The sequence below is a fragment of the Meriones unguiculatus genome, chromosome 1 (genome assembly GCF_030254825.1).
Source record: "Meriones unguiculatus strain TT.TT164.6M chromosome 1, Bangor_MerUng_6.1, whole genome shotgun sequence".
NCBI lineage: Eukaryota > Metazoa > Chordata > Mammalia > Rodentia > Muridae > Meriones > Meriones unguiculatus.
In genome coordinates, this window is record NC_083349.1 from 94,812,653 (window position 1) to 94,830,031 (window position 17,379).

Genomic DNA, 17,379 nt, shown 5'->3' on the forward strand with positions numbered 1-17,379 from the left:
TTAGCATCTTGTCTGTTCTCTAATCTCGTCCCAACTCCTATTGAGGTGATAGGTCTCTATCTCGTCCCAACTCCTATTGAGGTGATAGGTCTCTAGTTCTTATTCCTTTTTAAAGGACGGACTGCATGACAGTTTATGAATTGTGTAGAAGATACACGCTTTAAAAGCACAGCTTTCAAGGCTCAGACAGCGGGAGTTTAAGTCGTTGCTCGTGGCTTCAGTTCACTCCCTGGCCCAATCGTCCCCGCGCGTAGTTTTTGTCTGTTTGAGCTGGGCACAGTGTATCTGGAAAGTCTGGGGTGAGACAGAATTGTCGACCTGACACGTCAGGGTGTGGAGGCTGAAGCCCTACCATCCAGAAGAAAGTGAGGCGTGCGCCGTCCCCGGGAGCCACCACCACCGAAGCGCTCAGCAGTAACTGTGAAGTCGCGGTCTATCCAAATCCACTAGCAAACGCCCTCTATGATGACATCACGACCCTCCAGCATTTCTGATTGGAGGAAAAGCACTCGGCTTCTCTCGCGATATTTCCTTGCCGGATCCTGGCCTGTCTACTTACACCGGACCGATTGTGGATCTCGCCCCACGTTACAAGCCGCCGGGACTAGACAGGCTTCCGGGACTCGTCCAGAAGTGGCGAATCTTTGCAGACGTCCCCGGGCACGAGGTTTGGCTCGCGGGCGTGCTGCCTGCTGGGCGCGCGGGCGCGTGGGACGCAGTGTCCACAGCGCGGCCGGGCCAGCTTGCAGGATCCCCCGAGGGTACCAGTCGTGGCCCATCAGCAGTGCCGGCGTGTGGCTTTTGGCCCTTCGGTCTTCACGGAGACAGCCCTTTAACCACTTTTTCAGCTGTCATTCTGTCATTCTTCGGACCCCATGTGGGGTCGGAAAGATGTAGATGGGAGGGAAGCAGCAAGTGGTACCTACGAGCAGACGCCCATCAGGCTGGACAGGGGGATCTTCGGCACTGGAGAGGCCCCGCTCACCAGGACACACGTTTATGCGTATTCATAAAACACGCAGAATCACTGAGTCTGTTTCTTTTAGGACTCTTGAATCAAATACTGCTGCAAACTTGCCGTTTAAAATCAGAATTATCTCCTCAGTTTTCTTCCTTAGTACCTTCTCACTTTGAACGCTGGCTGCTCGTTTAGGAAATTATATCCCTAAATTTAACCCGTAACTTTAAATTCTTCCCTCGTTGTCTGTCTAGCTGTGTTCATTCTTAACTTTTTTAGTTGACTCCTCACTTGCCATTACTGTATTGACTTGCTGCCCAAGTGAACTATAAAGTCTTCAGCTTCAGGACCAGTCTGTCACTTAGCTGTAGTGTGTACTTTTAGGGAGCAGGTAGTCCATCATTCTGCTATTCAAGATGGGTCTTTCTGTCTTGTCTGTCTGTCTGTATATCCCTCCCAGAATATCATTAGGAAATGTTAATTCCTTGACGTTGTTCACCAGATGTTTATAAACATCTACTACATGCCTGAACGCTTAAGGTGTTGAGAATTAAAACACTGAACAGTCATTAAAATTTCCACCTTCATAGAGTTTACTACTAGGGAAAGCAGACAAGTGCAAGTTAATGTAATTTTAGATAGTATTACATGCTGTGAAAAAGAAAATAATGGGAGTGGCATGTGTATCATATCAGAGTGATGACAGTTCAGGTAATGTTACAGAAAGCTCTTGGGTGGTATTCAGTTAAGAAGTTGGATAATAAGTATTAAGCTTTGTCATGTGTGTGGGACAGAACATTTTCAGATTGTAAAGGCTCATAGGTGATAGTAAGAACATCAGGTACCATGAGAGGTCTTAAGATGGCAGACTAGATTGTTTTGAAATGAATGGTAGAGGAAGCCGGGGTCAGATTGTTTTCAGGCTTTGAATGCCAAAACCCAAATTTGGATATTAGTGACTGATAAATTGTGTTTAGTGCAATTGAAAACCCTTGGGAAGATTAAGAGCAAATGTATTGTTTAACTTTGTTAGTGTTTTAAAAAATTGCTTTGATGACTGACAAGAATGGATTCTTCAGAGGCAAGGGGTCCCAGTTAGGAAGTTGTGTCAGGAGTTTAGGTGAAATAACATTGAGTCAGTGTGTGCCTGGGAGAGTCTATGTGAAGGTAGCCTGTTCCTCATTGGACTATAGAGGTCTTCCTTTGAGCTGGAATCCGTCTCCTTGGAGCTTTCATTGACTTTCTAATTCTTCAGTGGGACAAAAGAAATCTCTTCTTCAAATCTACAGCTATTTTAAGGACTATATAATAAGACCCATTTCAAACAACAGCAGCAGAAACCATAAACAAACGAATTAAAAGCCCTTTATTTATTTTACTTTTATTTTTTGCGAACCAAAAATCGCTCAGCTCAGCGATTCTCTGCCTGGGGTGGTTGTGCCTTCTGACAGTGTCCCTGCTAGGAGGCATCTGTTCCTTGTCTTGTTTGTAGTAAGACGTTCCCGACATCTAAGGGGTGCGGGCTGGGGAGTCTCTCAGCATCCTATAGTGCACAGGACAGCATCCTCAAAAGTCGTGTGTTGTCAGAGAAACCCTCCACTGACCAGTGCCTTAAGCTCTTCTTTCTTACAGAGACTACTGTTCATCCTGTTTAAAATGGGTGTGAAGAAGAAAAGAGAAATGCAGGTTGCTGCAGTGACAGTTTGCCATCAGGACCTGGAAACTTTGAGATGTATGTGACTTTTAAATTTCGATTGTTTAAGGTCTGGACCCTATAGAGTGTAACATTGAAATTTTTTCTGTTTAACTTTTCTGTATATCTTTTGCATTCCATTGTGGATAAAAAATAGTTTTGTTGAATGTTATTTGTCTTTAGGCTGAGTTCTATTTGCTATTTTGGTTTATACCTATTTTTACTTTAAGTAAATAATTTTTTTTTAGATTTATATATGCATGTACACCATGTATGTGTATGCCTGAAGCCCACAGGTCATGAGAGGGCATCAAATCCCCAGGAGGGTAGGGAGCTGCCATGTGGGTGCTGGGAGCTGAACCTGGATCCTCTGCAAGGGCAGCTCTCTACATCAGAGTGTTTATATCTATTTTTGCTTTATTATTTATTTGGGTGTATGTGCACATGCGCATGAGAAAATACTTTCATCAGATTGGTCTGTGGGCAAGTCTGTGCGGGGGGGAATTTTCTTGGTTAATGATTGTAGTGAGAGGGCCCAGCTCAAGTATAGGCAGTACCACCTTTGAACAGGTGGTCCAGCTTTGTATAATAAAAGCAAGCTGAGTGATCCAACCAGGAAGCGGTGTTGCTTCTATGGTCTCTGCTTTGGTTCCTGCCTCCAGGTCCCTGTCTTGAGTTTTTGCTCTGACTTCTATTTGTGATGGACTGTGATCTGGGAATTGTAAGATAAATAAACCCTTTCCTCCCCACTTTGCTTTTGGTCATGGTGTTTAACAGCAATAGAGATCAAACTAAGATAGTATGTGTATATGTGGCCATGTGCATACCTGACAGAGGTAGATGTCAGAGGACATCTTTTGAGAGTTGGCATTCTCCTCCCTCCACTGCATGGGTTTGGGGGGGTCAGGCTAGGGCAAGCGCCTTACCTCCTAACCCATCTCACTGGCCCTGCTTTATATCCTTAACAGTTTTGTAGAATGGATAAGAAAGGTGCTGTTAATCCATATGTGGGTACATCATTGAAATCTTTGTATTCCTTAGCTTTCGCTGATGTGGAAGGGAAAAATCTTGCTTCTTTGCTGTTACATTGTGTACAGCTCACGGATGGAGTGTCACAAATCCATTCTGTTAAACAGGTAAAGCTGAGCTTTTGTTAATGTGTATGTTTTGAATATTATCATGCTATTATAGATTTTACAAATTACCTGACAGTATTTGGCTTCAGTTGCTAATTTATCACCAAATGATAGTTTTCCTTTTTCTATTTATTGTATAATGTCCCTTTATTCTGAGCAGCAGTAGAAACAGTATCCAAATACCTACCCTCACTGGACTATAAGTAAAGAGAGAGGGCATATGTTAAAGGCTTATCAATACTGAAATCAGGCTGGGAATGTAGCTCAGTTGGAAGAGTGCTCACATGTTTAAAACCCTGGGTTTGATCCTCAGCACCACATAAGTCAGACATGCCTGTAGTCTTAACTGTTGGGAGTTAGAAGCAGGAGGATCAAAAGTTCATTCTTCCTCTTTCCTTCAAAGAAAAGAAAAATGACTTAAAAGAATATTTGTAATCATGTGAGTTTTCATGTATTTGACATTAATATTTATTTTTATTATAGATTGTGCCTCTTCTGGAGAAGGTGGATAAAGATGTTATGTGTGATTCCACTATTGAAAGTTGTTTGGATATTTTAGCAGGCATTTATTTTTCCTTGACTCCAAAGAATCCCTTGAAGAAAGTTTTGGCAAGGTAAGGAAAAGAAGGGAGATAAGATGAATGCTACGAAAAAATAGCCAGAGACTGGGGATACACTGCAGTTGTAATGTGCTGACCTAGTCGTAGGTAGAAGGCTTGGGGTTCCCTCCTCAGCACTGAAAAGAAAAGAAAAGAAAAGAAAAGAAAAGAAAAGAAAAGAAAAGAAAAGAGAAAAGAAAAGGCATGTAAAGTTCATTCACTGTTTTGGTAAAATTAAGCCAAAGTGTATTACTGTAAGTTTCATTTGTACTGTCTATCTGTGTATCTGTCTTTATACGGTCAGCCCCGTTCCCTGTTTCTGGGTCATTCTTTTACATGGATGTTTAAATCTATCATCCTGTTCCTTTTCTCTGGTCCCATCTATTCTAACACAGATAGTACAGCAATATGTGCGTGATATAAAATATTTAAGTAATGCAGAAATGCACAAAAGTAAATGAGTTTTGAATTCCACCATTTCTACCTTGTTTAATTTTTTTTTTTTTTTTTTTTTTTTAGGAAAGGGTTGCCACTTTAATTTTGGTTTTTGGTTTTTAAAACCTTTTCTCTGGGTTTAACATGTATACTATGTTTTAGTTTTAATATTTTTATAATGGTATAATACTCTACACAATACTCTGCAGTTAGTTTATTTACCAAATATCTTGGGAGGGCTGGTGAGATGGCTCTGTGAATCTTGGTACTTCCTGTTCAGCCTGATGGCCTGAGTTTGATCTCTGCAACCTACATAGTAGAAACAGAGAACCAACTCCTACAAGTTTTCTTATGTTTATAAGTGTGCTATGGTACCCATTTGCCCCCTCAGTAAACAAACAAATAAATAAATAGAGTATCTTAGAGAAATTTCTGTATCAGGATAGTCTTAAAAAATAAAAACATTTATTTGGGAGCTGGAGAGATGGCTCAGAGGTTAAGAGCACAGATTGTTCTTCCAAAGATCCTGAGTTCAATTCCCAGCAACCACATGGTAACTTATAACCATCTATTAGATCTGGTGTCATCTTCTGCCATGTAGGCATACATGCAGGCAGAATACTATATAAATAATAAGTAAATCTTAAAACAGTATTCATTTATTTTTATTTTGTGTGTGTGTGTTGCCTGCGTTTATGTCTGTACATACTCCATGAATATGTACATATGAATATGTAAAAATGTGATCATGATAAGTATTATTTGGTTTATTTAATCTCCTTGCTACTGATAAATATCTGGTGTTTTAGATTTTATTATGCTGTCAATGTGATGTTCTTTATCATACATAAAATGCATGTTATCACCTGTCAGTATTCCTAGAAGAAGATTTCTTGACCAAAAGGCCGATTCTGTAGATGTCGTTGACTGTACTTCCCCTAAGCTACTTACTTAAACTTCCATAGCTGTGAATGACGCTGCTGATTTCTTTGTGTTTCCCTAGCACTGGATGACACCAGTCTTTACATTTGTAAACTCCGAATGTGAGAAATGCTATTTTATCATCATTTACGTTTTTCCAGATTATTAGTGTTGAACTTTTCTTGGTGCTGGGTTTGGACCTCACAGGGATCTTGCATCTAAGGCAGATACTCTCCCACTGACCCACATCTCCAGCTCATGGCTGAACACTTTATATGTGGAGTTTGATTACCTTTTATATTATGTATCTGTTCATTGTGCCAGATATATTTTTATTTTTTACTTAATGCATGATGGATTGTCTTTATTAAGATAAAGACCACGACCCTACTAATACTTTTTATTATATAGATTTCTAAATTTTATGTTTTGTTTATTTGTTGTTTTTGTTGTTGTTGTTTTTCGAGACAGGGTTTCTCTATGTAGCCGTGGCTGTCCTAGAACTAGCTCTGGAGATGAGGCTGACCTTGAACTCAGAGATCCACTTGCCTCTGCCTCCAGTGCTGGGGCTAAAGGTGTGTGCCACCACCGCCTGGCTCATGTTGTTTATTTATGCTTTCTCTACTTCAAGATTGTTTATTTGTTTGTCTTAATTCTTTCTTTCTGTTTTTAAATCCATCTAGAATCAGGTTTTGAGTATTGGTTAAGTTAGAGATCAGTTTAGTTTTCCGTTGCATGCAGGGTCTCCCTAGCCTGTTGTCTCATACATTTCCTTTCATATTTGGGATATGCCTTGTCATAGGTATTTTTATATAAACATGGGTTTGATTCTTTTAGACTTGTGTATATTTCTTGAACCACTGCCACTCGTTTACTTAATATTTTGGTAATATGACTCAATTACAGAATAAGTTACTTTCTACTGAATTTCCTTTTTCAGGGTATTCTAGTTTTTAGATTTATTTTAGAAAAGCAGTGAACCTTTCAAAGATAAAATGTTTTATTTGTTTTGAATCACTTGGAATAAAATTGACATTAGCTTTCATATCCAGGAAACTTTGTTGAGTACTTAACTGTGATTTAAGTACATTTCTAGGAATTGGGGTTAAACTGAATAAAACAGCGTAGATTTTTGAGTGTTTTACTTTCTAAGGGGAAAATAGAGAAGGCGGCACCACAGCTTTCCCGCAACACGCTGTGCTTAGTACTGTTGCTACTCAGAACCTGGCTACTCCACTGAGACTAGCCTGGGGGTCAGAAACACAAAATGGAATCCCGGAGACAGATGGGAAAGGGTGGACCAGCGAATTTTGCTGATAGAAATTTTGTGTGAAGTTGTAATTTTGTGGCTGGATTTTGAAGATGTGGTTCAGTTTTTAACGTTAGCATCTCCCTCCATACTTAACCCAGTGCTGTACGGTTTTCATCATTTGGTTCTTTTTTGCAGCTCACTGGATGGCCTGCCCGATTTTTTTCTAACTGAAGCTACACACAGTTTTACTTCTCATCTTCAAGAAGAACTAGATACTGCTGACTTACATTCTTATAGAAAAGTAATCAACAATATAGCTTCCTGCATGGAGAACTTTAACCTGGGTAAGCCAGCACTTTTTTGGTGCCCTTTCCTGGGTAACATCTGTCATTACATAATTGTTCTTCAATGTCCATTTTGGCAAAAACTCATTAGCATTGTTGTTTTTCCCTCCTGCAGGTAGAGCAAGTGTTGTTAATCTGCTTAAAGATGGTAAGTCTTGATATTTTCATTTGCTCTGAGGGGTGACAGTTTCTCTGAGTCATTTTAGAACTGACTTCTTTAAATTTCTTGGCAATAGGGCCTCAGTGGTTAAGAGCACTGGCTCTTCTTCTGGAGCACCTGGGTTCAATTCCCGGCATCCACATGACAGCTCACATTGTCTCTAACTTTAGTTCCAGGGGATCTAACACCCTCACACAGACATACATACAGGCAAAACACCAGTGCACGTAAAATAAAATTAAATAATTGAAAAAGGACTTTCTTGGCAATAATAAAGTACTTCAGATAACTAAATTAGACTGTGCTCCTGAAGTTTCTGCTTCTCCATATCATCATTTATGGTAGATGTTTTGAAATGTTCCTGATTCTGAAGCTAAAACTCAATTTGGAGTGCTGGTTGCCATTGTATTCTCTTTGTTTCAGTGCTTCATTTTCTGCAGAGGAGTTTAATTGAAATCCTGGAAGAAAACAGGCAAGTGCTATGTGTTTGTGTGCGTGTGCATATCTCCGTGTGTATAGTTGGGATTTTTTTTCAGTACAAAGGGAGCTTCCGTAGAAGTCTCAGAGTGTGCTGCTTCCAACATTTGGATTGATATGTATATTTTTTTAATTGATTTTTTTTGAGACAAGGTCTCACTGTGTAAACCAGGCTAGCTCAAATTTGTAATCTTCCTGCCACAGCCTCTCAGGTGCTGGGGTTACAGGTATGCTCAGATGCTAGTTAGTTTTTAAAGATCAAATACATTATTATGAGAATAAATGAGAAAGAGAGTCATTTCTCCTACCTTTGAGTGTTCAGTATTAATGGGTGAATTTCTTGTTATCTCTCTGAAGACATTAAAAAAGTATAATAGGTATCTATTTTTTTTTTAAGTTTTCTGAGCTTTACATAGTCTCTAGTTTTTCAGAGTTTTTGTTTTTCCCCATTTGCTGTGTTTACTCACTGTATTTCTTTCAAGAAACTTTTCTCAGAAGTCTAGTGATCCTTGGCTGGGCACTCCTTTTCAGGAATAGGTCATTAAAAATTGATGTGAGTCTGTGTACCTGTGTGGGTTTGACTACAGGTTTTTCTTCTCTAGTCTAACTGGACTGTTTCCTAGGGAATCCTTTAAGTCATGTCTTACTGCTTGGGTAGTGGACTTGTGGCAACAGCATCATCCGGACTTTGCTTTAGTATTCCAGTTGCAGAGTGCTGGCACAGAGTCGAGACCTTGGATTTTGACAGTCGCTGTGCACACGTTTACCTAGTATGCAGTATGGCATGGCTGCTTTGTCTATGTGCACTGTTTTTCCGACAGACACATGCTGGAGCCCAGGCTGCACTTGGACAGTCCTCCTGGGTCACCACTCCCCGTTGAAATGCATTGCTTTACCTTCTCTGTAGGCAAACCAGTTGTCTGCTGGCTGAGCAGTTTGGTTTAGAGTGTGTATTCTTTCTAAAATGTGTAGTCATTTTGCCTGTCTTCAGCCCTGTTTACCTCCATATCAAGCCAGAATTAAAGTGTCTGTGGTTCCTGAGCCTTTTGGAGTTATAACTCAGGTTACTCTTAGCTTTATTCTCTGATGAAGTTTGACCTTTGCTTTTTCGGTTAAGTCACTGCCGTTCATATGCTTTGCAGTGTCTAAAGAACCTCCATATTATTACCTTGTTCCTTATGCACTTGTTTATGCCTTTTGTATTTAAATCATGGCTTCTGGCTTAAGGACGTTCTGGGATGGAGTAGAAGTAGTAGCTGTATGGCCACTTTAACCTGAGGTCTTCTACTTCAAGAGGAGCTTCTTTGTCTTTTCAGACTTCTTGGCTCATCCTATGGACTTGGGTCCAATCCTCCAATTTCATTTGTTCCTGTTGTTTCATACTGTGTACTTCGTTGGTGTCAGCCATTGTCCATATTGTATTTAGATTTCCAGTTCTCATTTTCCTTAGTAGACTCAATAGTCAGTTGGTTCCTAGACATTTTGACTTGCTTTTTTATAGGTACAGATTCAGCGTATGTTCCCCAAAATTCACTGTCTTAAAACTCTAACCCTGGTAACTTCCACCCAACTTTCTGTCTCTTTGATTTTGCCTGTCTTTGATACTTGTATAAATGAAATCATATAATATATACATATTCATTATATGTTTTCACATATATGTATATTCATTATGTATATATATTTGGGTGATGGCTATACAGCCTCACTGTATAGTTCAGATGGGCATTGAATTCATTAGTTTTCTGCTCTAGCCTCCTGAGTGCTGAGATTACAGTATATACCACAATGTCCAGCCTACTTATCCTTTTGGGCCAGGCATATTTCACTTGGGATGTTTTTAAGACCTATCTATGTAGTAATATGTTTCAGAATTTTATTCCTTTTTATAGCCAAATACTCCACAGTGTATATATGACACATTTTGTCTATTCATCTGCTAGCTTTTTGGCTTTTCCTCCCTTTTGGCTGCTGTATAATGCTACTATAAATATTGGTGTGCAGAAGAGTCTTTTCAGTTTCAGTTTTCTTTTCTTCCCAAGCCCTTAATTTTTTTTTTTTTTAAGTAGAATTTTACTCTGTAGCTTCAGCTAGCTTGAAACTGTAACTTATGCTGCTCTCAGACTTATGGCAATTCTCCTGTTTCAGCCTCTCATATGCTTCCCATACTTGGCTCTACTTTCAGTTCTTGGAAATATATACCTAAGAGTGGACTAGCTGGGCCTTTTGCTAATTTTGCTTGTTTTGAGGAAGTTACAAACTTTTCCCTGGCTTGCGTTTTAATAGGATGTGTTTTCCCCTATTGAAAATAGACAGAGAAAGACAAAGACTGGGAGACCAGATGAAAACTATTGTAATCCAAAGGAGACATGAGAATGATCCAAGTCAGATAGTAGCCATGGAGATGGCATAAGTCCAGATATATTTTGAAGATGGAACTCAGATTTCCTTATAGATGGGGTAGAGAAGACAGGAGGCAAATGTGATTACAGCATTTTTAGAGATAGGGATCTCAGGAGGTAGTGCAGGTTTGGAGTCAAGTATAAATTCATATATTTTGAGATGCCTATGAGATACCTTAATGAAGATGGTGAATAAGACGTTGGAAATGCAAATTTGTAATAGGAAAGATCTGGATTAGAGCAAAAAGTTTGATAATAGTTAGCATATAGAATACAATTGAAAGCTTAAGAGCTACATGAGATCAGTATCAAGGGAGAGAATTTGATAGAGAACTGAGAACTAAGGTCTTAATCTTGGGGAGCTTTGACACAGAGTAGGCAGGCTGGGACTGTATCTCACTGTCAGAGGATCTGCCAAGTTACCAGGTTACTGCTTAGTGAAGCTTTGAGTTGATCCTTCACACTAGAGAGAAGGGGGCAAGATCTGAGAGGGAGAAGAGAAATAGGTGGGTAAATAGGTTAGGCAGAGGACAACTACCTCGTCATGCTGTCTGAGGACACAGTCTAGGAACACATGTTGAAGGCAGATGGAAAAAGTATGTGTAGACTGTTCACATCTCTAAAATGTCTCATTGGATCTTCATTTCTTCTTTTATAAATTTCTTATCTTTGCCCTGAAATAGGGAGTAAGGTTCACCTGGCTGAGGAAGAGGGCCCTGCTGAGCTAAGAGTATTAGGATCTTACAGTTGTCTGTGTAACTAGAATGCTTATGCATGTGGGAGATAGACACATGTCTGTTCTGATCCCAAGTAGATGTTGGCCCTCGAGTGCAAGAGTGTGCTGGTTTTAGAGGGGCGGAGGTGGTGACGTTCACATTTGAATTCCTTCTGAAATCTCTTTTCTTTGTAGAAAATTTGCTGGAAATCATATTGTTCAAACAGAGTTAATGAATGACTTGCTAGTAGGTGTTAGAGTGGCCATGACAGTAGTACAGAAAGTACAAGGGCCCCAAGGCGAACTCTGGAATGATTACAACTCTCCCATCTGGCAAAGTATGTGTGGCTTGCTGAGCATTTTCACCAAGTTTTTAAATGATGGTAAGTGTGTCAGTGTTCAAAATGATGGTTATAACTGCATGTCAGTCCCTAGTACATGTAAGTTAGGTATAGAATGTCTCTGTCAGTTAATGCAGAAAGGACTACGTTACGTGATTCTAATGCTTTTTTAGTTTGTTTTTTGTTTTTCAAATGTATGTGTTCAGCAAGGGAGGTTGAAGAACTTTTCCCAGTTTGTGTATATATGTGTCAGCATCTTTATTGTGTACAAAAGAGAAAAACCAGTAATCTCATTGTTGGAAAGCCACAGACTTTAAGTTATAAATGAAAATTGTTTAGAAATAGTTAACAGGCCTAGAGTGATGGCTCAGAGGTTAAGAGCACTGTCTGCTCTTCCAGAGGTCTTGAGTTCAATTCCCAGCAACCACATGGTGGCTCACAACCATCTATAGTGAGATCTAGTGCCCTCTTCTGATGTGCAGTATACATAATAAACAAATAAATCTTAAAAAAAAATAAAAGAAAAACCAAAATACACTTAAAAAAAGTATTTACCAAATTTAAGGAAGATTTAGAAAGATGAGTTGAATTCTTAGTAGTAATATATTCAAATAATGACAGTAGTTGATTATGAGCCTGGTTGCCTAATTCCTGTATATCTCTTATGGCCGTGAGAACTCTACCACTAGCAAGCTAACTGAAAAGAAATTTCTCTTCATGAGAGTATTTTAATTAATAAATTGAAATGAAGTAACACTAGACTGTCACCTTTTGTAACACCCAGTGATTAATGCAGTTGGCCGTAAGCATCAGCAGCCACAGAAACAGAAAACCAGACAGAATGTGCCTTAGATTCTTATAGCTGCTACCTGTTATCTTCCCAAAGGGATTGAACTGGAGAGTGATGCTATCTTTAGGTTAGCTGCCTGTGCAGGGGTCAAAGGATGCATTGGATTAGACAGAGAAGCACAGCGTCCTGGTTGAAGAAAACTTTGCAAGACATATGGGCCAGAGTTCTTCCTTAGAGAATTAGAGACAGAAAAGGGCACCTATAATGTAAGGTATCTAAAAGACATTTAAAATGATATGGCAGCTGCCCTGTCAAGAAGTACATGTTCATTTATTAAAGATATCGAATATAGGGAAATCATTACTGTGAAAGTCAGAATAGTATTTACTTATAGAGTCTGAAGGGAATTATGGTTTGTATGAGATATATGGATAGGCCTTCTGGGCCTGGAAGCTGAGGTCTCTTTCTCTGATGATGAGTTCAAGGATGGTCACTATCTATAACTTATTTAACTGTATGTAAAAGGGTTATATAACATTTAAGTATTCAAGTAAAGGTTAAATTATCCTTTCTCTTCATATGCTATTTTATGTAGTAATGTTTATACGAATTTAACTATAATAAAAAACAAGTGAACAAAAACAAACACCAAAACAACAAGGGGCTATAGAAATGTGTTTAAGAGCACTCACTGGCTGCTCTTCCTGAGCACCTGGGTTCAGTTGCCAATACCCACATAGCAGCTCACAACTGTCTATAACTCCAACCCCAGGGGATCCTATGTTCTCGTCTGCTTTCTTGGTCACTGTATATACAAGATGCACAGACACACATGCAAATAAAATACCCATACACATAAGATTTTAAAAAATTAAAAAATTAAAAAAATAAGAAACATGGCTGGACAAGATGTCTGAGTGGGTAAAGTTTTTGTTGCCAAGCTAGATGACCTGAGTTTGATGCTGGATGCCTAGAACTCACCTAATGGGAGAGGATGGGAGTCTACAAATTGTGCTCTGACCTCCACACTGTTGCACCCTAACCTTAACCCTAGTGCACACACGCGCGCACAGAGAGAGAGAGAGAGAGAGAGAGAGAGAAAGTAAAACATTATGGGGACCTGTTTAGAACTCTTTTTTGTAAGAAGTGGTTTACTCTGCTTTAGCTGGGGTGATTTTTTTTACACAGGTAACTAGGAAAAGTAATGGCTTTTGTTATTGTCTAGTTACTATTTCTGTTTTTCTTTATACATTGGACTTTTTAGAATTTAAAGGACACTAAATCAGTTTCTTTAAAAAATAAGCATTTTTAATTTATGTGTGTGTGTCTCTGAGTATGTGTGTGTGTGGGTTACTGAGGAGGCCAGGAGATGGCATCTGATCTCCTGGAGCTAGAGTTATCAATGGTGTGAGCCATCTAGTGTAGGTGCTGGGTCCTAAGCTCTGAGCCATCTGTCGAGACCTCACCTTTATCAAGACAGAATTTAGAAACAACTTTTCACAGAACCTTTTAAAGGGGGAATTTGATAATCTGGAAAATACAGAGAAGATAAAATTTAAAAATCTTTTAAAAACTATTTTATTTTTATTTGTATATATGTGTGGTTATCTGAGTTTATACACCATATGAATTTAAGTGCCTGTGGAGGCCAGAATAGGGCAACAGATCCCATGGAATAAGGTCTATAGATGGTTCTGAGCATCCATTTGGGGATGCTGGGAGATGGACCTGGGTCCTCTAAGAGCAGCAAGTACTCAGGACTGCTGCGCCATCTCTCCAGTCCCAGACACAGTTTTAACCAGACAGCTTATTTTCTGAGAAGTGGATGGCACTGCACCACTGTTCTTACGGAGTTTAAAGCTTTTTGTAAAGTAAAGTATTTAGCTGTGAGTAACAGAAAACTGAGCCATGCCTCTCTTCCTGTATCATGGAGTTCAGAGGCAGATGACCCAGAACCACTGCTGCCAGTGTAGGACCAGCTTCTGCGTTCTGCTGTGGCATTTTTATTATGTTGGTGTCTGTCCATATGTTTGTTACCTTCTGTTTGGCATCTTATGCTGTAGCTGCAGACATCATGTGTTTGTGCAAGGCAAGAAGAAGGGCCAATTTCATTTTAATCAGAAAAAGACTAATAGATCCAAGGGACTTGTGCTGATAGCTCATTGGCCTGAATCCTCCCCCGTGGCTGCCTTTGGTTGCAAGGAGGATTGTGGAAACAAAAGAGTCTTGCTTTTGGCTAAGCACATGGCTGCCAAAAGTCAGTTTTGTTCCCAGAGATGGAGGGCAGAGTGGATATTTAATAGTTAACTTAAGGTGTCTGTCAAACTTCTCAATCTGAGGTGAGCAATTCACAATACTGGAGGTTAACATATGTGTAAACAGAAGGTAGCAACTCAGTTGCCTGCTCACGTCCAATGCTGTGCTACCAAGGTTTCTAATGAACATTAGTGTAGATTTTTCACATAGACCTTCAAAGCCAAATTGTTTGTGTTTTGGAATGCGGAGGCAGCAGTGGTGGGGAGGACCAAGTGATGGTGTTGCTAGGGTTGCCAGAGGTGTAGATATCAAGGATGCGAGCAAGATGTTGCATGGGAGGAGGGAAGCTCATTTACTGACTATGTACTCGGCTTACTCTTTCTCTTCATTTTCTTATAAATGTTATGATAGCTTGTCCTGTATGGGTTATTTCTCTCTCTCTCTCTCTCTCTCTGGAAAAAAAAAAGCTGAGTTCCTGGGAAGTTCAGTAACCTGTCTGGGATCTAGTCACCTGGCAAATGGTCAGGCTGGAACTGTTGAGGACTGTCTGACCCCAAAGCACTTGCTCTTTCCACTACTCCAGGCTCGCCATTCTTTAATGCATAATGTCTGCTCCCCCCAATAGATGACCTGCTGCAGACTATTCAGAGTACATCTGGATTAGCTGTTATTCTTTTCATTAAGACCATGTTCCGACCATCTGAAAAGCTTCCTGAATTGGTGAGTGCATCTTTTTAGAACTTTCCTTCACTAAAAATTAGATATCAATTTATTTTTTAATTTACAATTTCATTTCTTATTATTTGACAGTTATTTACTTGTAGTGTGTGTATGGGCACACATGTGTCACCGTGTGTGTGTGGAGGTCAGTGGACAACTTGTGCTACTTGGTTCTCTGCTACCACATGGGTTCTGGGAGTCAAGCTTAGGTTGTTTTAGACTTGACATGTCTGTACCCACTAAGCCATTTCACCGGCCCCTCAGTTTTTAAACCATATTAGCTGAATTTTAAAAAGTTTATTTGGCATAGTGGAATTTTTCTCATTGCTTTTTTCTCCTGTAATGATAGTTGTAAATATATAAATGAAGTAGGGGTGACGAGGGCAAGGCAATAAATAAGTCAGTTTTGCAGAGTTTTGCAAAGATAATGACTATGAACATTTTTTTGACTACTCTCCTAATTGTTTCTAGGGCTGCTTTTTCAGTTCTGTGTGTCAGTATGATAAGAGATACTTATAACATTCAAACTATCCAGTGACTAATGTTTCAATACACAGTTATAACTTGCTGATCGTCTTACTACGAATGAACTTTGCACTATACTTAATCATATACTTTGTAATACAAGAGGCATGTTAGGGTCAATTTTTAGTGAATTTGGTCTCTAAGGAAAGTTAATTTGGTAATATAGACCATTATCTTTGTATTGGCCACTAGCATCCTCCCCTCCTCCCAGTGTATTATCCAGAAACTCACTTTTCCTTAAACCCAACCCTATACTGAATGTGTGTATTCTAAGATCATGCAAAATAATTGTCCTTGTATACAATTGAAGTTTTTTTCTCAGAAATGTTCTAAAAGCATCCTCTTGTCCACTTGCAGTATTGACCCGTAGATTTCCCCAGTACTTTCATATCAGCCAAAAGATTGATGTGCTTAGATTGAGTTGTGCTTATTTTAATGATTGTTGCTGTTTCACCAATAGTTTTCTTAGAATATTTCAGAAGAAAGAGATTTGTAGGTTTGTGTTTGAGGTATTTATATATTATTACCTCATGTGTTTTCCAGATCAGCAGCTTGCTTCTCCAGTCAGTTGACCACACCATCATCCCTGAGTGGTTCACGAACTGCTGCAGGAGCCTTTGTTGTGCTGGTGTGCCAGCGTCAGGTCTCTTGTTCCTGTGTCAGGGAACACTTGCTATGCTGGACTGGCAGGATGGGAGCACGGGCCCAAGCGAGGAGGCTTTGCTCTTGGATACTGTGCATGTTCTGTTTACCTTGAGTTCACAGTGAGTTTTGTTTTGTTATCTCATATTTTGTTTTGCTTAGGAGACATTTGAGAGATGGCTCAGTGGTTAAGAGCACTCTCTGCTCTTCCAAAGGATCCGGGTTCGATTCCCAGCACCCACATGGCAGCTCACAACTGTCTGTAACCCCAATTCCAAGGGATCTGACACCTTCACACTAATGCACATAAAGTAAAATTAAATAGATTATAAAAAAAAAGAAAAAAAAAAAAGAAAAAAAAGGCATTTGAAGGACACAACTGAGCCAACAAAATAGATTCAATTAAATGTGGTTAGGATAAATCCTAAATTAAAATTGATATGTGAGAATAAAATAGGCATGAGAGAGAAAAGACAAGATGACGAGAGTGACAGTTACAGAAATTACTGGTGCAGGTTAATGCGGAGTGAACATTTCTAACATTCAGTATATATGTGAGCTTTTTGTTTGGTTTGTTTTCAGTCAGTCTACTGTTACCTTGAACTTATTTTGTGACAAAGGCTGGTTTTGAACTATTAATCTTCCTGTCTCTCCACCCAAAATACTACCGCACCCAACTTAAGCTAGCACTGAAAAACGTTTTTATGTTTTATTTAATTATGTGCAGATGTGTGGTGGGTTTTTGCATGTGTATGAAGTGCCATGGAGGCCAGAAGAGGGCAGTGGATCCCTTGGTACTGGAGTTACAGGTGACCTGCCTGACATGGGTATTGGGAACTGAACTTTTAAGAACAATGTGTGCTCCTAACTACTGACTTATATCTCCATTTTGAAAAACTTAAAAATTCAGGTGTAGGGATGGTAGAACCATTGACCCTATTTTCAGTTCTAGCACTCTACCAAACCAAAAAGCAGAAAATCCCATAAAAATGCTTGTATGTGTGAGTGCTTCA

The 17,379-nt window shown here is 39.5% G+C and overlaps 1 protein-coding gene across 1 annotated transcript in view; it reads left to right on the forward strand.

The window, feature by feature from the left end:
• The first annotated feature begins 549 nt into the window (after positions 1-549).
• The window catches only part of Thada (THADA armadillo repeat containing), a 294,790-nt gene continuing 277,960 nt past the window's right edge, over positions 550-17,379 (forward strand). Inside the window, exons 1-10 of the mRNA XM_021652847.2 lie at positions 550-667; positions 2,591-2,690; positions 3,693-3,787; positions 4,271-4,401; positions 7,190-7,338; positions 7,454-7,486; positions 7,922-7,970; positions 11,288-11,475; positions 15,105-15,199; positions 16,268-16,488. Coding sequence (XP_021508522.1) covers positions 2,615-2,690; positions 3,693-3,787; positions 4,271-4,401; positions 7,190-7,338; positions 7,454-7,486; positions 7,922-7,970; positions 11,288-11,475; positions 15,105-15,199; positions 16,268-16,488 — 1,037 coding nt within the window. The 5' untranslated portion in view covers positions 550-667; positions 2,591-2,614. The remainder of the gene's footprint in view (positions 668-2,590; positions 2,691-3,692; positions 3,788-4,270; positions 4,402-7,189; positions 7,339-7,453; positions 7,487-7,921; positions 7,971-11,287; positions 11,476-15,104; positions 15,200-16,267; positions 16,489-17,379) is intronic.